Source organism: Pomacea canaliculata, linkage group LG2 (assembly GCF_003073045.1).
Source record: "Pomacea canaliculata isolate SZHN2017 linkage group LG2, ASM307304v1, whole genome shotgun sequence".
NCBI lineage: Eukaryota > Metazoa > Mollusca > Gastropoda > Architaenioglossa > Ampullariidae > Pomacea > Pomacea canaliculata.
Genome location: NC_037591.1, coordinates 2609166 through 2631656, shown reverse-complemented (window position 1 = coordinate 2631656; position 22491 = coordinate 2609166). Strand labels below are relative to the sequence as shown.

The 22491-nt window shown below is 46.2% G+C and overlaps 1 protein-coding gene across 1 annotated transcript in view; it reads right to left on the bottom strand.

The window, feature by feature from the left end:
- Positions 1 to 7709: 7709 nt before the first annotated feature.
- Positions 7710 to 22491, bottom strand: part of LOC112557635 (protein Wnt-4-like) — a 52939-nt gene continuing 38157 nt past the window's right edge. Inside the window, 2 exon segments of the mRNA XM_025227623.1 lie at positions 7710 to 12047; positions 12049 to 12153. Coding sequence (XP_025083408.1) covers positions 11685 to 12047; positions 12049 to 12153 — 468 coding nt within the window. The 3' untranslated portion in view covers positions 7710 to 11684.

The following is a 22491-nucleotide window of genomic DNA, read 5'->3' as shown; positions in this document are numbered from 1 at the left end:
GTGCTGCTGTGGAATAAACAAATGAAATCAAATCAGCCTTTCTTTCTTTCTGTGTGCGTGTATTTCTGTGTGTGTACCCGTGTTTGTTTCTGTAGCTTTGCATGAGTGCAAACACATGTTTATATATTTAGTACTGTGTAAACACAGGCTTGATGGCTAAAGCTTAGCACACAGCTAAAACACTCATAAAAAGCCTTTGATTTTGTTTTTACCACAGCTTCTGTGAACATGAGGGCTGCCTTCCGTTTCTGTTCATCGCAGCCACAACGCACGTGTGTGTCTGTGCGTGCGTGTACTTGCGTGTGTGTGTGTGCTTCCGTGCGTGCTCGTGTGAACGCAAGTTACTTGGCAAAAGGTGGACTCTATACCCGGGAGCAGCCAATGGTCCTTCGGATAGTCTCTGTTTCAGGGCCTTAATGTTATCAGTCTGCTCACATCCGAGCAGGATACACAACAAAGGGCGGTAACGCCGCACCAATACCTCTGATGTTGCGGGACTGCTCTGCCCTGGGCCCAAAATGGCCCCCAGGTACGGGAAGCGTCGTCTGCAATAACACCGTTTTGTTGACGTCCGAGCCTCGCCTTGGATCGCTGCGGTGGTTCCTGTTCTTTGCAGACGGTTAATGGCTTGGGATCGCAGCTCATGCCTCCAGGATTCGCCAGCATCGTACGCAGGAAACACTTTCGCGAAAATGCGGTTCCGGTAGACACAAAGACTGACACAGTGGATCGGAGAGCAGAAGGGACTGATATGCACCTAATGGATCATGAAACAAGAGACAAGTGGGGCACCTTTTACTCCTCCATGCCTCTAGGGAAAGCGCACCCGAGCATATGTCTCTCCCACTTTTCTCCAACGAATCCGCATCCTTAAGCTTTAATGTTTTTATTTATCAGGTTTCCATACAAAATTATTCGCGTCATCTTCAAAAGAACCGATTTTTACACAGTAAAGCATTTCCTGAGATTTTAAGAAGAAAGAATAACAAGAAATAAAATGCGAGTTTGGAAAAAATGTCACCAGCACGAGAGTCATCTATTACATGGAAAATGTCTGAAAACTCAAGAATATTTGATAATTAGGACAGTCCAAGATGTTAGAGACTTTCTTCGCCTGTGTTCTTTGAAGAAGTCTTCTTTCTTTGCATGTGGCGTCTGTTTACAGGGTTGGCTGCTTTGTCGGAGTATAGTCGTTGCTGGCTCGGCGTAAAACTACAGTTCCCTCCCCCCCCCCACCACAACCACCACCACAACCACCACCACCACCTCTCTGCAGAACATAGAGAAGTAGTGTTCACAGAAGAAATCCATCGGTTTTGTTTTGTTTTTTCAGCTTGGTGCCGAGCAGCGCCATCTTTACGAGAGTCACCTCCAGTGTTGCATGTCACGATAAGCCAGCCTACAGTGAATGTCCTTTTAATGAATTCCTGGCGAAAACTCCGGCTAAAATCATCGCACAGCAATCTTGGCGAAAATTGTTGCTTGAAGTGTTGGTGGAAATCGCAGAAAATAATCTTGGCCAAAGAAAAATCTTTGTGTGTGTGGGGTAAAAATCGTGCGAAAATCTTTTCCCCGCAGATGTACCTCATCGTGAGCAGTTACTGCCACTACGACAACAACGACGTGAAGGCCATCGACAAACGCGGGGTGAAAGGTCGATGACGTAACAACGACGGCATTAATCAAGATGATGAATTCATGCAATGCCGCATCTGTACCGCGACGAGGAACTGTTCATGGTGTATGAGTGTTCTAAGTTTGAACTGAAGTAAATAGTTGAGGTGGGGAAGGTTGATTCCCCACCTGTTTACTAATAAACACGATGAGATCATGGCTGTCACTGGTGTAGAGCCTCATTAATGAGAACGAAAATAGTCACCTGATGTGTGTGTATGTCAATAGCTGAGTTTCCTAGCATACAAACACACATTGCTACTTTGAAAAATGAAAGTTTACTTTGTTCTTATCAAAAGATAACAAGTCAGGTTAAGGCTGATTTGATACACGCTAAATCTTCAAGCGGGACGAGCAGTGAGGTGGATGGCACCAGGACAGTCGTCGATCTCGTCGTCGTCGTCATCATCATCATCATCATCATCATCATCATCATCTGTTTACAAATTGGCTTTTGAAAAATTTGTTATGGATGTCGGACGGAAGAAGCAGAGAGAATCCAGTAATACTTTCTGAAGACCATAGGCGCTTAAGCTGTTCGTCATCTTTCATTCGTCGCAAACCCACACACTTTCATGTCGTTTTATGTTGCTCAGTCGAAACATTGCGAAAATCTTCACCAGAAAATAATATAACGGAAGGTAGTCTGTGGCATTCATTACTAATAGTCAAAATTGTCCAAAGCACTAGTGTCGCATCTTTTCAAGAGGATGTGTGAGTCGTTTTACGATGTTGTCTTATAGACAAAGTTGAAAAATTGTCTCGAAAGCAACCTTCTGTACACATCAGTCAGTCGGCATCGCAGCAATAACGAGCTAGGATGGGAGAAGAGAAATGGGGTGGATTCGGGTCCAACATAAAGGCCAGTTTTTTTTTAACACGACGAACCATGTAACAGCACACACACACACACACCGACATGTGAAAGGTGCAGCCACTGGAAATCAAGTGAGTGATGGAGTCAACAATTTTTGAAAAAGCACATCAAAGAGGAATCGCTTGCCTTCCTCCACTTACGAATCTCTCAGCTCCCCATCCCTGTATGAACCCATAACAGTCGGAGGGTGGCAGAGGAAGGTGGTGCTCTTCGGGGGCAACAAACATAATGACTGAAGAGTGTAAACTATTAGTGTAAACTATTCAAACGAACTGTCACAATCACCGACCAGACTGCAAGCATCTGCCTGTATTTATTTATTTACAAGAATCTGCTGCAGAACATTTATCTCTTCAAGATAGAGTACATCATCGCTGAATAAGAGTTTGTCCATGGTTTGATTGAGGGTTTCTGTTCCATTTTTTTAAGTTTAAAAAACCTGCACCAGTCTCCAGATCCTTCACGTTATGATAATAAAAGTAAAAACAACGAATAATAAGAATGTTCTTACATAAAATACTAGCACACAGGTAGAAGGACCGGCCACCGAACGAGTTCTCTCCCCTGACTGGCTGCGGTACCCCGGATGTTCACCTGGCTCGCTACGACTTATCGGTACAAACATTCCCTGGACTTTTTTCTGTAAGTTTTGTCTGACTCACGCTGCCCTCCTTTTCTCGGCGGATGCGGCAGTATCTTCGTTACATCAGTGAAGTGGCCGAGGCGTCTGTAGTTGCTGTCCCAGGGCGTTGAGATCAGGTACCCTGCATTCCACCCGCTTCCACTCCCCGGGCAGGAGATCAAACGCTTCAACTAGCAACTAGCAACATTATGTACTCATGCCCGTGAGCTCAGGACAGACCCACTACTACAATTTCGGTCTTTGAGAGAAAGAGAACCTGACTACCCGGCTAGTCCACTCACCCGACCCTCACCCAGCACCCCACCCGTGTCTGGCTCTCTTGCAGCCCTGCGTCAAGCCTCCCCTACTACCCCTTGGTGTTATTGGCACTGTGCAAGGAAGGGATTCCACAAAAAAAAAAACTGGGTCCCAGAAACAAGGGGGGCCCGAGCCTGTCAAAGCGTGTTTTCTCAGCCAGAAAAAGAGCAATAGACACCGCCATGTTGTCAGCACCAGCGTCTCCTTTCGCAGCTCTCTCGCGGCATTTTCAATAAACACGGTGTTTTCGAGATGCCATTCATAGACTTTTCGCCCGATCTTCCCTTTTTCTTGGAGGCCTTGCACCTATGAATTCCCCGCCACCCTCGCCCTCCGGAACTGCTCCTCTCCCTCCCTCTCTTTGCTCGTCTCCTCTTTCTCCTCTCCCCCACGAGCTCACAGGCCTGGCTTTTCTTTTTTTCTTTTTTACAGCTTTTTCCATTGTAGCCTGGATTACAGCAGTTAGACTACATACTGTTGGATTAATATAACCAACAATCCCTTTCCTTGTTCAGATATGATGCCAAACACTTTCAAGTTATCTTCAAGCGAGCATTCAGTTTTCTTTGTGTTGTTGTCATTATCGTCAATGTTCTCGATTTTCTTTAGATCCTCCTTTATACCTTGCTCATCTTTCAGTCGGTTTCCTGCTCAGTTATCTCAGTCTCTGAGCGAATAAACTTTTTTCGGGTTTCGACACAGAAGACTAGACAGACAATGGACAGACTACGGGGGTCAAGTGCAACTAACGGTGCAGGTGTTAGTCCTGGCAATCAATGGACTTTCACGATGTATTATAATGTTTGTTTGTTTGTTTGTTCTATATAAGTAAAAAAAAAAAAAAGATTACTCCCTCAGCTTTGAGAGAATAAAAGCTTGTAGTCAATGTATCGCAGTCCTTTGGAATTTAACAAATGACTGCAGTTTGTCCCTCCTCGTGTACAGCGGTCATGGCCTGACTTTGTCACGTGTCCTCTCCACCTGACGGCGGTTTGAACAGGTAGGAAAATAAAATGTGATCATGGGATTGGACTCCGCGCCCTTGAGAGAAGCAGTTTGTTGTGACCTCTTGACTTTTCGTTTCTTGGTGTTGATGGATTAATCAAGGTTGGATGTGTTCACCAGTTGTGTGTCTGTGTGCATGACCGAGTCGTATCCCTCAGACTGAGGTTCGTCAGGTCAGTCGAACTGTCAACACCGGAGAGGTTAGGGCCGGGCAGACGAACAGTCGATCCACCAAAACTAAAGATTTTTTCTTTGGTAAAAGAAAACTGAGGCTGGTGAACAGATGCCAGATTCTTTCAAAGACAGAACACAAAAAAAAAAGACATTCAGGTCGCCCAAACATCGATACATCTTCGGGAACAGGATGGAGAGAACGAGAGAGAAAAGACAAGAAAGAAAATTGTTTTAACAAAGGAAAAAAAAAAATAACGGTGGGTGAAGAACGACAATGAGAATGATGAAGCTCCCCACCACCTTGATCATTGCTTTCCCTTGGATCCCGATGTCAGAATAAATGATATCTGTCCTTAAACATTTCTGTTAGTTTCCGCTGCAAGGTGTATCGTCACGTGATCCACTCCTAACAAACAAGAAAGTCAGCTTTTCTTGAACAAAGATCCCAAAGTCAATATGTCCTTCACTACATAGAAGATTTTTTTTCAGTTCTCATTTGGTTTTGGCAGTGACTACTCGCTAGTCTCGACAGACCAATAAACATCCTGGTTCCACTGAACATCAAAAAAAAAAAAAAACTGCCAACGTCCAGAAACAGGTAGATGAGAGTTAGCTCTGCACGACAATGACCCCATCGCCCCCGCGAGGCTTCTCTCCCCTGAGCCTGAATGACACCAGAGATGGGGCTGCTGCTGGTGTAGGGCGTGGACGCACAGCGGCAAACGCGCAACGGCGCTCGCCCACAACTTGACCCCGTCAAGTGCTGGCCTTTGAAGTTTTAATAGAGTGCTGAATTAGGGGCCAGACTAGCGGTCTTCTTCTTGCCCAAGTGGCAATATATCCTCCCTTACTTCTTGCTCTCCCTCTTCTCTTCTCGGATTTGTCTTCCTCCTCCCGCCCTCCACACCCCTGCAACCCAGCTTTTCTCAGTTTACCCCTCTGAGTTTTATTTATTTTTATTTTTTCGATTTGTCTTTCATGCTCTGCACGTTTGACTTTCCCCATCATTTGTTTTTCCGCTGCAGTCTCGCACAGACTAAGAACACAGCTCACCGTGCACTCAGAGTGAGACTGCCCACGTACGCACGCAGTTTATACACGCATGACCGCTCCAGCTGCATGAACAGAGAAACCCACACACACACATATTCGCTTGACCACACACGCAAACAAGATAGCCGACAGAGGACGGACAGACAAGCCCACCGACACATCATGGATCCAGCTGGAAAAGTTGTGAATAAATCAACAGCAAGCAATAAAAGCTCCCTGTTCTAATCCTCAGATTCATTCGTTCGTCCACCTGGCATTCTCTTCAGTTACATATATATATAATCTTGATCCTAGGGTTTCTTTTCCACAAAGAGGCCGAGGCCTTTCTTGAAGGTTTAGCCTGAAGCCGATGGAGAAGGAGAAATAAACAAATGAAGAGCCTACAACGGAGGTTGAAGTGTGTCCCTAAAATGTAATATGACAAGAAGGTCATCACACTTTCAGATTCGTGGTATCCATTCTCTCTTGAACAGAAGATGTCTTCTCTACACCGACAGCTCGGCAGTTGAGGAGTGGAGGAGGAAAAGAACAGCGGAGTTTTGCCGACAGAAATCTCTTGTTTCTCAGTCAAAATGTTTTATACGATAAAGAAGCAGCAAAAGTCCCCAAAGCCCAGACAAGCTCAAGAACAGCGAAAAATCTTGAAATACCTCTGCAAGCAAAAAACAGTTTAAGAAAAAGATAATTCTAAAAGTCAGAGACAGACTTGAGGTCAGAGGTCGTGAAAGTCAGACGCGATGTGGACGAGACAGCAACTGGTTGTCCATAAAATAAAAAGACATCGTCGGGGACCTCATCGCTTTCTTCCTCGGTGTGATGTATACAGATGTTGTTGGTTGACGGATGTACGATTAATTTGCTGTTTGACCACAAAATGTTGGATAATTGAGACAGAAGCACATGAAGATGTTGCATCTCCGTGTGTTGCCTGTGGTCTTTGTTGTACATAGAAAGTCGCCATCAGGCTCGCCTTTAGAACTTGATTTTACACTGAACTCTGAGATGCTGGCGGTTGTGACCTATGTTCCCATTGTGACCCATTGTTTGCGATGTGACTCGGAGGTTAGTATCGAGAATGAGTCACCTGCTGCGGTCTTGGCCTTATGTCAGTGTTTTCTGGTTTTACCCATTGTTCATTCCATTTTGTCTTTACTGTTCTCAGGTGATTCTAGCATCAAACCTTATTTCTGGTCGCATTCGACAGCTCCTTTGATGTTATTTTCCCATCTTGTCGTCCTTCTATCACCTGGACTCTGTGTGTGTGTGTGGATGTCTACAGAACCACCCTGTTGCCCACCCTGACTGTCAACATTCCCAATGCCAATTTTTCATTTAACAATGTTTTATTTTTTGTGGAATTGCCAGCGTGTTCGTTGCTGATTAAAAAATAAATAAAAATGTGTTTCGCCTTGCATCACAGTATAAGCCAGCAGATGTCAAGAGGAGCTTCAGGAAGAAGAGCGGGGTCAGCAGAGGTCAGGAACTTTTTCTGATGATGTTCTCAATCGTCAGGTGGCGAGAAGAGCGACGGTTGTGTGTCCGACGATCGTCTGCAAGTCTGCGGCAACTGCCAAACGTGTCTCGGGGAGACCTTGGCTGCTGAAGAAAATGTGGCTGCCAAACTTATTTAAAATATTAGCAAACAAAGGCGGACAACTGATGTTCGTTCTAATGGACCACATGTGAGTGAGTGAGCGAGGGAGTGAAGGAGCCCGTGGATGAGTGAATGAGTGATTGAATAAGTGCATTTGTGTCCTTGAGTATTTATTCGTGATTTTTTATATCATCCTTTCGAACAGTAATATAAGCTGAGGTCGACAAAGCAGACGTGTAGTGTAGGGAATCAAGTGAATGCACTCGGTGACCCTGCACACTTTCAGCAGATACACATCTACAAACACATTTTGCTTTTCTTTCTTCGTACAAACACGCACACATCATTCCTTTCAAAGTCTTGATTTTCAATAAAATAAAATATCACCAGTGTAGAAAAAGCAGAATTTACTATCATGAAAATGAATAAAGTTCTTCATTGTTAAGAAGTTGTATAATTTTTAAGAAAGTGAAAATGGAGTTCGTCTTCAAAACTGCATAATTCTTTTACAATTTTATTTAAAGGTTAAATTAGTGAAAAAAAGTTTTAGATTTTAACAAATAATAAAAAATAGTGTTATTAACGCAAATAATTTCAGTCGTCATTAGAGGAACTGAATAAAAAGAAAAATAAAAGAAGAGGATTTAAAAAGTAGATTGAGCCTGACACCAAGATTTAAACATCAGTTCGTGTGCTGAAAGGTCGGAGTGAACATTTGATTAGGATGACTGGTGTAAGCTGAGGACAAGATGTTTATTTCATCGCACACCCTCCCTGTTCTCAAAATACATCATCGTACACCCTCCCTGTTCTCAAGATACATCATCGCACACCCTCCCTGTTCTCGAGATACATCATCGTACACCCTCCCTGTTCTCAAGATACATCATCACATGCCCTCGCTGTTCTCGAGATACAGACTTTGAAGGAGCAGCACAAAAAGGTCAAAAACAATGACATTACAAATGTACATGGATATACATAGGTTGTCATGGTTACAGAGAGCAGGGACCATATTAATTAGCAATATTTGTGCACATTCGTAATGACAGGATGAGGATCGTAGTTAAGCTTGTATCTCGAGAACGGAAACGAAATTCTCACTCAGAATTGTGGGAACTACTTTCTAACTGACCTCGCGCAGTGATTTCTTGTTTATTTATTTTTTTAGGGGGAAGGGAGCTGTCTGCTACATCTTTGCAAGGTCTCTTTAGGTTTATCTCTGGAGACACAAAGTCTTTTTTGACCCACAAACCGTTCGCACATCAAATTTTCAGTTGCAAAGACCAGTAGTCATCCTCTCATAACAACATTCTGCGAGTTCACCAGTCAGACCTGATATCGGCCACAGACTGAATTTCTACTCGCTATCGATAGAATGGAGAGCCTCCTCCGTCTCCTCCTCCTCCTCTGTTGTTGTTGTTGTTATTTGTTTCTTCTTGTTCCAGTTCCTCATGCTTCTCACTTATTCTGCTTTTCCATCGACATTTCATTTCTTAGTTTCCTTTTACTGTCAGGAGTTTGTCCTCCACAGCTTGGCTTCTAGTTTGCTAGTGTGATCACGTGCTGTTTCTTTCTCACACTTTTCTGGAAACTTTAGGAAAAATATTAAATTACTTAAAACTTTTCTCTCTTGTATTTATCTACCATTACATCTGCTCTCTTCTGATGATTGCGGGTCCACTACGGTGAGGTCAGGTGGGAAGATGTAGAAGACAAAGGGAGAAGGACTGCTTCATGATGTGCTTTATGTTTATAAGTCATAGTCTTCATTGGCACATGTCTACTTGTTTACAGAAAATAACCAGCAGGCCTATCTTTATATTTGATCTTTTGATCAGAAAAGTTACAAAAACACTGACCGACATCCAATCATACTCTACTTAACATCGCGTTTGTCTCAAAGAATAGGTCAAGACAAAAAAAAAAAAAAAAAGATTGCAAGAGATTATTAATTAATATCATAAGATGGCTGGGTTAGTTTATATTTACAACCAAATTTATACAGTCGCGACTGCTTATATACATATCTATCGTCACGTGCGTATCTAGTAATAAAGACAGAGAACTCCAAAGGTAACTTGTGTTACTTCGTCAAGTAATATCACATACACATTAAATAGATGATGTATCATTACTGTACACTCAAAACACAGGTAGACTGTTGTACACAATATTTTCTTCTCTTAGCACGCGACTGGATTTCCGTTAGGCTGGCTTGGATTTAGAACCATTCACATTCAGCTTCCAAACTTTGCAGGACACCCTCTGAAATACTTCAGCATTTCACCGAGTCACCAACAGCCAGCTCTTGCACAAAATAATAATAATTATTGAAATAATATGTTTTGTTGTATGTTTGTTTGATAGATATAACACTGTTATTATTAGTCGTATATCTATATCCTAGAAAATGCGATGACAAACGTAGTATAATTACTTGTTTACACATAATATCAGAAGTGTTTTTGATCCGTTAATCTAGGAATAAAAGGGAACATAAAAGATAATATATAAAAGGGAATCTCCATATGTTTGTTCATACAGATGAAGCAAGGTAAGTATTTTCATTATATCCTATTTGCTTGTTAACGAATAAAAAGAATCAGATTTCTCTGATTGGTGATCTTGACTGGAGAAAAAGGAAGGATTGTCAGAAACTGGAACAAAAATGGCGCAGGCGTAAATGGTGCAGTTTGTTTGTTTGTTTGTTTGTATATGCACGTGCACGAAAGCATCCTTACGTGTGTGAATATTTTAGTAAGTGGCACAATGAACCAATAATCAGAAAGGAAAGCATGAAAGAACTACAAGAAATGATGGCAATAAAGAAGAGACTGCTTGTCTGTCCCTGATAACACATTCCTAACTGAAATATTCATAGAATCCAATTTGTTGTCTCACTCCCTCTCATTCTCCTCAGCAAATGATTAACATAATTCTCGACTGCAGACTGGCAAAGCTATTCACTCCGTGTTGTGGTCGCCTTCAGACAAATCGCCTTCAAGTCCTTGGTTATGTTCATACTCGTCTCGCTCCGCTGGTCAACCAACGTCTGCAACGTGTGTCTACAGCTGCATCCCATGATAAACCTGTCTACAGCTGCAACCCATGATAAACCTGTGTCTACAGCTGCAACCCATGATAAACCTGTGTTTCGCCATGCGCACAGACATGTTTTCCCAGCAGTCCATTGTAAACCTGTGTTCCGTGGTCTCGGCTGATGATGACCGGGTGCATGGATGTCAACGCTGGACCATCTGGACGAGGTACACCCTGCTTTGTCCTGCTTGCTGGTCTGTTCGTGCTCAGGAATTTCGTATTTGTCGAGGACAAGCACACTGATGAACATCCTGGCCTGCTCCTGTCCACAATCCTGGGTTAGTCGCAGCTACCTGTCGATTGGATGCTCATCCATCAAGGTGCTTCGCTTTCGCAAGACACAAGCAGACCTGTTGTTGTCCTCGTGGTAGTGGAGCTCTTCCACCTGACCAAAAGTTGTCGGTCCATACACAGTCTCTTGAACGGTGATGACAACAAATTGCACGGGATTCAAAGTTTTGTAAATGCATTGAGGAAACAAAGAGAACATTTTGTTTTAAAGAATAAGATGCGGTATGTAGATGTTAGTGAGTAATATCATGTGTTGTGATTACCCCCGACACTGTGCATACACGTGTACATGTCGCTCAATGCGTCTCGCAGTTCTTATAATAATACAAACATAAAAATTCCCTGCAGAATGATAATTAAATGACACTCAATATAAACATCAACAACAACGACGAGAAGAAAACAAAATGGAGAATACAAGACTAAGAACGCAAAGACCAACTGTAAATTGCATGCTAACGTCCCTTTCTGAAGGCCACAGAAAGTCGCCGACTGCCGGAGTTCTTTGAAGTCCCCCGCACCATCCGTTTGGGGAGGACACCAGTCTGGGATGCGGATTGTCTGCTGTACAACAGTTCGCAAAGGTCCCACGAAGCCTCGAACTTTCTAAGTGTCCCGCACGCCACAGATGCCGATGTGCCCTGGTCCTGTTGGGGATCTGAGGTCAAAGGTCGTCGCTTGACTTCCGCCAATAAATCCGATCGTGAATGGAAAGTCTTCTCCGGTTCACTTTGTCACCAGGGTTCTCCAGACTGGATCTTCTGCCGCCATCTCCATGACGAACACCTTGACAAACCCATGAATGGCTCAGTCCAGGTTCCTTTCAGCCGAGCACTTCCAGCGTCATTTCCGGTTTTGAAAATCTTTTTCCCTGATGCACGATTGAGGCCACCCCCACTTCGGAACCCACTCTTTGATCTGACGGATAACCTTTCTGAGCGGCTGAAGAAAAGGTCACGAGCGTGTCAAGGCCGTCACACACACACGTGCTCGTCCAGCACGCGCTCGCACTGTTTGCACTTGACGACGCAGCACCAGTGGAACTTGCACTTGCACCGCTCCACCACCTTCACCTTGCGTGTGAGGTAGCCTCGGCCGCAGCACAGCAAATCACAACCATCGATGGCCTTGGACGTCTTGTTGCACACGCGCCCGTGCGTGCCCAGTGACCCCAGCTTGGGGTCAGCCTCGCAAAAGTCCGGGGAGGACGCCATGTACACCAGGTCCTGCTCCGTGTGCGGCTTGAACTGCGGGTTGAGCGGCACCAGCACCGTGCGTGCGCCGCGACTCTCGGCCTTCACCTCCGTGGCCCCGTCGAACTTCTCCTTCAGGAATGTCGCCCACGCGGCGGAAGGTGGGCATGGCCCTCCAGCACGTGCGCATCTCGCACGACCCCGAGACCCCGTGACACTTGCACTCCACCTGCATGTGGTCCTCGATGGCCTGCAACATATCAGCAGTTGGTAAGGTTTCCTTTCAAGTAAGCCACGACAAGAATAAACAATAAATAAACAAACAAAATTACAGAAAAGCCACTGGACTGTGGAGAGTACCACACTTCATTTGTGTGTGAAGGAGAGAGTGACTGAGTAGGAAGAGAATGCTCGTGACACTCTGTGCGATTGTGAGACTGTGTAATATATGGATAGGAGAATAGTGTGTGTGTGTGTGCTCGTGTGTCTGTCCGTTAGTCATGTGCCAAACAACGGTGACATGTCATCAAAGCCAGCGCCAAGCGGGGACCGAACCCTGAAGGATTAACTGTTGGCAACTAACGGCGCCAGCTAACTGCAGTTTGATGATGGTGACTGGGGTTAACAACATTAATTTCCATGAACCATATCTGTGAGCCTGTGGTGGCAGCTTCGTTGGCAGCCCAGCAGAACATTTTATATTTTCATTACTTCATTCGCTCTGATAGTGTGGAAGGGAGCGCTGCTTGCTGTTTGCAGGTCTCCTAGAAGTAAGTTTCTAGTGAAAAGATTCTTATAAACTATTTCATCCTCAAAAATCCCTCTTCCTTCAGCTCTGATAAATTATAGAACAAAAACTTCAAAAAAAACAAAAGCAGAATACCTGAAACACACACACACACACACAATAACACAAACACAGTTTGTTTAGCAAGACCTGACTCTTCCCTGGAATGCGCCTCAGAACCTCGGCGGAATTTCACCAACTTTGACAAAAATGTATTCAATCAGAAAACCCTTAACACATACTTGTCAACAATTTAAAGCCCGATCTCATCCTTCTTCGCTTTCATGTAATCTCCCGCTTTTTTCAAAACCTTCAACTTGGAGCGTTTCTCAATTACGGGTAAGTGTCTCAATCGTGTGTCAGTCTCTCTACAGAGCACTTCATGCAGCAGCCACCGAGCCTTGATGTCTGGGCCACCCCTTCCCTTCCTTCCCATCCCCTCCCCTGTAATCCAGGGAGCAAAGTAACATTGCACAGGGTACCTATGGACCGGAAGTGAGTTAGGGTCTTGTACCTGAGAGGTGGGAGGTTGGCACATAAGGGTGGCTGTCTTGGGTACGGTCTACATCATTGAAATCCTAAAAGTCTACTCGGTTAACAAAGTACCCAAACCATCGCTCGTCCATGCCGGGTGCCTACCCCAGATGAAGACAAGAAGGACTGGAGTGGGCGGCCTAACGTGCGGCAGGGCTGACGTCAGCATGCCAGGGGGAGGAAGCCAGGAACAGCTTTTTGATTGCAACACCGTTTAATGAATTGCCGCCTGTGAGGAGGCCGATAAAGCGGTGCGCGGTGCAGAAAACAATTATCGAAGCTCATCAGTAGATGAAAAGCCATTAACTGCGAGCCTGTCAGATGAGACACTGGTGAAGGGAGGGGCTGTGAGAGCGCTGCATGAAGCCAACGAGCTTTTCTTCCATCAATCTGCGAAGATCAAACGTGTGAGAAATGCATTTTATTGTGATGAAAATGTGTGTGCGAGTGTGTCAGTGAGCGTGCACGCGCGTGCGCTCAGATGACCCGACAGATAGCAGCACCGACACACTGGCAGAATTTATTGTCAGTCAGACAAAGCCGCCGCCCGCCTGCCTGTGACAAGATGCCGGGTGCCGGAGGAAGCTGCTGAGGCAGGAGGAGGTCTGTGGAATCGCTTAAGACCGCGCGCGTCAATACCCGGTCCTGTTCCGCGCCGGCCATCCCTGCAGCAGCGGCCAATAATTCAAAAACATACCCGGGCCTGGTGGCCGATAGCTTATCGGGGGGATTCAAGCCACAAAGTGAGAACAGTTATTTGTGAAAGGAATACCACACACACTCTCCTCAGCACACACGTCTTGAGGAATATCACAAACATATACAGTATATACATAGCACACAAACACACATCACACACGTTTATATCTGTGGATCAGGACGAACACTCAGGTGATCTCTCTCTCACACACACAGAGTAAAGAATGGGGAAAGTGTTTACCCAAAGACATCTTCGCTCGACATCACGAGCACAGTTCGGATCAGATATCAGAAATCGTTATTTATGTAATCGTTTCCTACCTGTTTACCACTGACCACGGGTGGCCTCAACCAGGTACTCAAGTGATCAGGTCGTGGGTAGCGGTGTTGGTGGACTGAGGTGAGGTACACACCGGTTCTCTGTCAAACCAACCTCATGAGAATGTGGGGGAGACTAGTAGATGATGGAGGATAGATACTCCCTGTGATCACTGCTTTCCTCTAACCCGGGTACACTTTGTAACATGAAGGCAGCTCTGAACATGAAGACTATCTCCTATCGTCCATCTTCATCACAAACTATCACTTTGCTCGCCATCAAACCAACATCTGAAGGATGTTCTTGGCCTGCTCTTCATCTGTATATTCTGTACCACAGCAACCCTTCATTTCCCGGGTAGCCTTTGGCTATATTAAGTCAGTGAATACTCTAAAAAATTGTCAAACTTCTAAGTTTTAGTTTTTAGTTGTGGTAACATGGGACAAGACGGGATGTGAACTCGGGGAATGGGGTGAACCTCAGATGAACAACCTCAGTACAGAAGTAATACCGGAGTTTAGTTCCCAGGGAGTGCTGTCGAAACTCGAGAAAATGGAGAGAGTGTTGAATTTCTATTCCCAAGCCTGAGCTGGTGGCGGGCGACAGTCTCAAAACTCTAAATTCAAGTTAATTGTCACGAGGCGGAGCTATTGTCTCCCCCGTTCGTTACCGGAGAACAAACAATCTCTTTTCTTTCGGGTGCCTGGGTATACTGGCCGCTACGGTCACCGTTCCTCAGTCGAGTGTTTTACATTAAGACACAAAATAAGAAACTATAGCAAGTCAGAAAAACAACCGGAAAAGGGCCATAACTCACGGCCTGTCACAAGGGGGCGCGCCGATTGTTTCTCGGTCGGCCATCTTGGGTAATCAAAAAGCGCTGCGTTCTTACGCTGCCAGTGGGTCTCGGTCCGCCGTGCGATAAGGTATGGGACCGCACGCATCGCCGTTTTTAGTGCTTTTCACTGCGAGGTGGTTTGATCGCCGCGGGTCACAATGGCCGCCATTCCGGTGCAGCCACGCGTGACGCGGGGCCCGAGCTGGCAAAGCTTGATGGCCGTCCCCAGTGATTAGTCTTAAGGCGTAAAATTAGATGACTAGAGTGAAATGCTTGCGGTAACTTTTGAAGTTCTCAATCTGGATGCAGTAAACTGCCCTTGGACTCCCTCCCAGTCCCGCTGCTTCTCTTTTCGTCCTCTCCTACTGCAAACATCCTCGCATGCCCTCTCCTACCCCCTGTACCCCCCGAACACACACACCTAAACCCTCCACGCCACTAGTTTTCGTCTTGAAAGCAAAGAGACAAGAAGTTGAGGTGGTTGAGGCTCAGGGGAGATTATCGCAGAGGTCTCTAAGCTGTGAGGGGAGGTGGTGGCACCGAGTCAAGAACTGGTCTCACAGCTCGCTGAGGTTGTCGCCGAGGTTCACGCCTTGTCGTGAATGACGCTCCCTCTGTGATCTCCGCGCCTCGGCCTGAATAATACTCCCACGGTGACCCCACGACCCCGCGACCCCAGCTCTCGGACTTGACACCTCGCAGTCTGGGGGACCTGCGATAAACTGGCGGACGGTCTCCATAGTCTCCTTGAAGACTGAATGGTGGTCAACCGTTTGAAGTCCAACTTGTCCGGAAATTACACCCTGCGTGTGTGTGTGTGTTTGTGTGTGAGCGCGCACGTGAGTGTGTGTGTGTGTGTTTTCTATACTTTCTACAACCCGATGCTAAAAGACCTTAGTCTGGGTCCAACCAGTTTACTGTTACAACCGAGAGGCTCGGAGAGAGACAAAACCTCAGACGTGGGCTTCAATTAGAACCTGTGCGTGACTTTTCACACCTGCGTGTGACGAAACCGCCTCTGGACACTGGACAGGAGACCAGTAAACATCTTCATTCAACCGACACCCTCACAGGCCTTTCGTCCTTTCACACAGTTGACCTCCGTACACTTCAGTCAGTTTAATCAGCTTTCTGACCATGTAACTGTCTACGTTACGCCCACTCCATACCCGTATGTAAGTAATCCTGTAGCCAATGAGTAGACTGTAACTCCACTTTGACCTTTCTTCACACGTTGCTGAAGGACATAAATTTCTGTGGCTTGACAACCTTTTCATCCAATTCCAGTAACAATTGAATAACTGTGTACCTTTATCATCTCCTCCCAGCAGGCCGTGTTAAAAGTTACAGCCATTCACAGATTTCCGTTGAATCTTTTGCCTTCGCGAACTCTTGCCGATGGCAGAGTGAAGGCATAAAGCCATGGACACGTGACCCGAGGCCGGAAGAACAATAACGACTCCTGACAGCGAGTTTTATGAGTACCTGGCAGGTGAAAGTTCTGTTCCTTGTTTCACTGCTGTTGTCAAAAGTGCTGCTTACTTTGTGGTCGGTTTTATTTTGGGAATATGGGAGGACAGGCAAGGAATGGGAGGAAATGTACAGAGAGAGAGAGAGCGAACTGGCAAATTTATACCGGTGACACTCGAGATTATTCATTTATCAGTTTAATTTTGTTCTTTCTTATTCACAGAATGCAACCGATCACTTCAATCAATGACACGAGTGACAATGATGCCATGGCAACGATTGATTGAAGTGTTTTGACACCATCGTCATCTCTTCTTTTATTTTTATTGTTGTTTACACATGTTTTGACAACACACGTGGTACACACAGCGCTCGCCCCATGTAATCGCAGGCGATCCTGAAGTGCAAGCCATTACAGGGTTTATGAAAAATGACAGGTCTGCGAGACATGCCCGACATTCCTCCTCCGAGCTCGCATCACATCCTCCCTCGCTCCCTCCCTCGCCAGCTCAAGACGTTGGACCACTGCGCGCGCATTCAACTGCTCTTGTGTTGTGATTCTAGGGGGAGCTGCTGGCGCTGACGAAATAAATTGATGAAATATTCTCGTCTGACAGATACAGAGAGAAGTGCGGCCACCAGCGCCACCAGCTGTCTTGAGAAGAGATACAGAGAGGTGCAGCACGCGGCCCAGACAGTTGCAGGGTGTCGAACACCCGACTACAAGACAGGCGCCGTCAAGATGGCGGGCAGCTTTCCTGACTTCACACCCTTTTGGTTTCTGAGTGAGTTTTTCCCTCTGTTTTTTCTTTCTGTTTCATTCTTGTTTTCATTCAACTGCTGCACAATATTCAGAATTTATTCACGAGGGTGAAGTACGTGGTTATTACGTGGTTGATACGTGGATTTAAAGCACTAATCATGTCTTTCAACATTCATGAAGTACAAAAGTAACGTTTGCACATGCGCAACACGCATTTAACGCCTTTTTTTTCGTTTGAAAAATATGGGTGGTAGTGTTGTGAACATCACTGTGCCGGTGCTTTTAATTAAGTTTGTGTATCTGTAACGTCCGGAAAGCGGAAAATGAAATGGGCTCTTAAGGGGACCTCTCTCTCTCCCTCTGCTACCACCTACCCTCTTCATTCGGCAACCGACTCCAAACAAACCCTGACTTCCACCCGAAGTCTTGGAGGATCGTCCACACGAGAGAATGTGAAGCAAGGTGAGACTCTCCCCAGGGTTTCAGTTCAAATCTTTGCAGTTTGGGGGGTGCTACACTTTTGTCCAGACCTGGGAAAGTTCTTTTGACAACCTGATGTTGATGTCTTGTCATCGTGCTAAAGTAGTAAAGGATCTACAACTATTATTCCTTCTTTGTATCGGAGTGAAATCACGGGGTTATTAGGTAGCCATGGTCTGAAAATTCTGTTACACACTCAAGCGCGCTCCAGAGAGAGAGAGACATTTGAGGTTGGGAGTGAGAGAGGAATTGCTACTTTCATAAGCTCACACATCGTCTGCATCGTCAGTTCTCTGGAAGCTTTCACAGCGCAGGCCTGGGTGCAGACAGAGAGAAGCAGGATGCTCAGATGTTGCTGGCAACCACTGCACGAGGGACAGTCGGATGTTGGCGCAAACAAGACTTCGTCAACACTTCCCGAGGACGTTTGTTTACACAAGATAACACACACCTTTCATGCTCTAACAGCATTGAGACACTTGACTGTTAGTTAACAGAACGAAGACATGTCACTGTTAGGTTCAAAGGTCATCTGACGGTTACAATAGAAATTATTCCTCGAAACCTTTCGTTATTCTATTTGTGTAAATGTCATGAAGCTGTAATCAAAACACATCATTTCTGTAACTAGTCTGGTTTTTTTCCCCTTTTATGTCTTTCCATCTTTTTCACGAGTTTCCGTTACAAGCCCGTTACAATGTGAGAGGCGAGGTTTGGCACAAACAGCAGATCGCGGCGGTGTTTGTCTCAGACCCGACACCCGCATCCTTCGAGGTGAAGGCGTTCGCCATTGTTACAAGTTTTTTTTGTGTTTTTTTTTTTGTTCGCTCGTGCGTTTGTTGCACCGGCCACCCGCGTCACGGCGGGTGCCAAAGACGTGGAATTGGCGTTGCGCGAGCGGCGGGCGGGTGGGTGCCAGACACGGGACGCACGCAGACGACAGGCTGCCGTCAGTGATGGATTACTTTGGTTGAGGGCATGGTGGTGGTGGTGGTGGTAGGGGTGGTTGTGGTGGTGTAGGGAGTCTGAGGCCAAACCTTCATCGCTTCTACCCGCGGCTTGGCAGAGAGCGAAAGATCTCAACCCAATTCCACCCCACACCCTACCCCGTACCCTTCCCACTCCTGACCGCCAAGTCCAACAAGTGTGGGACGATGCGCGTGGGTGCGTGTGGGTTCGCATCTTCGCCTTTTCGTATAATTAAAAGAGCTCTTCCACTTGCATCAAGAAGCAATCCTTTTTCGCGACATCAATCAAAAATCTTCAAAAACTTTTTTTTTTAAATGGGCATGCCCAGGGTGGGAGCCAAACCAGTATCTACAGAAGGTGGCAAAATGGAGCATGCAGACAGGATTGCTACCCCAGGGTATTATTTGGACAAGGTTGCCTGACTAGGTCCTGACACATCACCTTCACTGGCCTTCTCCTCACATCCCCTCGTGTCACATCCAAAGCAAAGTTCGCATTTTGGTGGATGTGGTGCACCATACCCGCCTCTCGCAACACATACCCGTCATCGCTCGGTCTGTGTCAACAGCACCGGCAGCACCATCTTTAGCCCTCCTCCCTCCTTCCTGTATTCTTCCACTTGGAAAGCTCAGTCCTTATTTTTTTATGGCACGCAAAGATTGGGGTGGGTTGGGGGAGACCTCTGACCCTCCCATTGTTGACTTAGAAACATTCTTTATCATTTGCGGAACACATGGGCGCTATTGGCTCACCCTGGCGGTCTGATTTCAAGGGGAGGTCAGATAAAACTGAAGACAGTCTCTCCACGCAGGATAATATGTCATCTAATATTGGTACGACTGGTGGAGGAGGAAGAATTAACTTCATCTTTCCCGGCAACGCCGACCGAAGATGCCGCACGGCGTCGCTGTACGTCGCTGCACAGAGGAATGTACGCCAGAGTTGTCGGCCCCGACTGTCTTTGTTGTTAGAGTAGCGTGCCCCTGGATAGGGGGAGGAGATGGAGGAAGGAGGGAACTGACTCTGCTTGGTAACCGAGAATAATCTGTTTTGCCAATTTGCGTGTTCTTTGTCACGCTGAGTAAAAGCTCATCTTCGCTGTCTTGCTGAGTGTGGGCTGACACAAAGCAGGTTAACAGGAAGACATCCATAACGGTCCCACCACTTCCTTCTGCACAGCGCCCTCTTCAGGATGTTTGCAGCACTTGCACATTTTCTCCGGTAAATATTTTCAAACCGTTGTCGAGAAATTATGTGTTTTACTCAGCTGAGAATTAATGACGAGAAGGGAAGAAAATTTATAAAGACAGGATAATAATTGAAACTTGACCTTTGACCTACTAATGAGGTTTGTGTCCTCGCCATCCAACGTGTCCTCTCACCTCAGATGTTTGTCTGATGAAGCTGTTGAACATGGGCGTGGCGGTGGGCGTGGCCAGACACAGCGTCCAGACGTAAGGACAGATCGCGGCTGACCTGTGACCTGAGGTCCTGACACCTACAGTCAGGTCTGTGTGTCCTCCTAACCACCAACTAATACCTTACATGACTCTTTGCTGTCAACCGACACCTTCTGCACCCTGTGAACCCTCTTTTTTTTAATCCCATTGACCCTCCCCTCCCCGACAACTTTTTACTGCCTTCGCAGAATCTTCAGTTCGGAAAGCATCCCCTCCTCCTTCATCTCCAGCTTCAGACAAGTAGTTAATCGTCCTGCACGATGTCGTAAACACAGATGAAAGCGGTTAAACTGTTTTTGCAGGTCGTTGAAGCTCAAAACCGTCCCACGATCAACCGCCATGCTGCTGACGCCTCTGATGTCCACACAGGCAGGTCAGGGGACGTCAGCGCTGTCTGGGGGAGACTATTTTATCGGCCATAACTGTCTCCAAGGAAGCCCAGGGGCAGACAATGTGTGAGGTGTCACCAGGAGTTGCGGTCCTTGCAGTCAGCCCAGTTCTTAGTTTCCAGATACAGATCTCGCTGGCCGCTCACTTTGCTGATGGTGTTGAGACCGACCTCGCCATGGACCCCAGTAGATAAGACCTTGTGCTGACGTGGAGACCGGGGCAAACCGGATCTAGCCGGTGTCACGATCTGAACCTTCACCTGAGATTGGACCCACTGAGTGCACATGCGCAGGCTGGCAAGAGACACGCATGAATAGACAAAGTTGAATCACTATCTGGATATACGGTGAGATGAGAAGAGCATCTCGAGACGATGATTCGCTCATATGTTAGAAATTAATATTATCTGTCTATCATATGTTAGTACATAATAGTGTCTAACGCATACCAGCTACGTGTGATTATTAAGACAGCCTTGGCGATCTTTAATGCATGACTGGAGTGCTTGAATGTAACTCATCGTTCAAAACATTGTAGCCATGACCCGTTGACTCCTGCGAACGAACATCGGACAAAGTTCACATTTTAAACCAGACGCCCACCCAGAATGTGGATGGGTCAACCACTCTCCCTCAGTCTAAATTGTTCTGTGATTTTTACACAAGATGTCAGCTGAAACTCGTTTATTTTAGGCAGAGAATAATTAATCACAGCTTTGCCGGCGACACCTGTTGCTGATCATCGCATAAAGTAATAGGAAGCAGATTCAGCATTAAAAATAATAGTTACCTGTGCAGGTGGCACAGTTTGTGAACACGTGTCAAGTTTATTCATGAGCATTCACCCGTGTCGCCGACAGTTGATCAACGTTTGATCTTCAGGACCAGAAGCGACATGGTCGACATCACCTGTGGCATCTCGCTGTGTCCAGGTAACAATGGGAATCAGTAACATAGCAACGAAACCACCTTGGTGGTCCTGAATGCCACAATGCGCAGGATGTCACAACATTCACCATCGAATACACAGGAACACTAAATAAATAAATAAATTCGACAATTCTCAGACAAAGCTGATAGAATGCGATGTCCAGACATGAGACAACATGGACAGCACTTTAACTTTTATACTTATTAAGTGTTTTTGTCCTTTTCTGGTTCATGTAGGGTTTGGATATTAATACATGCCCAGCGACTGAAAAAATCTGTTGAAATGAAAGTTGTTTATTGTACACTCTGAGCTTGCTTGCCCCGGGCATGTCCCCCTGCACCCGGTGTGTGTGACTTGGGGGACTTGCCTGACTCATGCTCACTCTGTCAATTGTAGGATCTCAACTCGCTGCTCCCAGATAACTATCACCAAGCGGGGCCTTAGTGTTTTTGTGTGGTTCAGGGAAAAAGGGGAAAGGTGCGGGTCCCGATCGCTGCCATAAATTTTCAGATGTTCTATACAGACACAAATGGAGCTCAGGGGAGCCTACTCACCTTGATGGAAAGGCTGCTCGCAACGCTCTATCTTTTCCTCTAGAGGCGACCCTAACCTCACCCCCACACACACACACATCCCACCCTCCATATTATTCCTCCAGTTTTATTACCTGCCCCATCCACCCCACAACTATCCCTCCCGATCTTTTTATAGACCAACACCCCTTTCAACGGCGAAAAGGGTTGAAGTCTGTCCCGCTGTAGTCCCTTGAAGACTACTACCGTTGGTCCCCGAGGACGAGCCGGTGTCATGGTGCCCCCTGATCTCTTCCAGCTGGTAGGACGACATCAGAAGACGGGTGTGATGGTCGGGAAACAGATGTCAGCGCGAGATTGATCGGGTCTGGGTAGCCCGGGCGTGGGGATCTTGGGCTGAGTGACGGGTCGTGGCC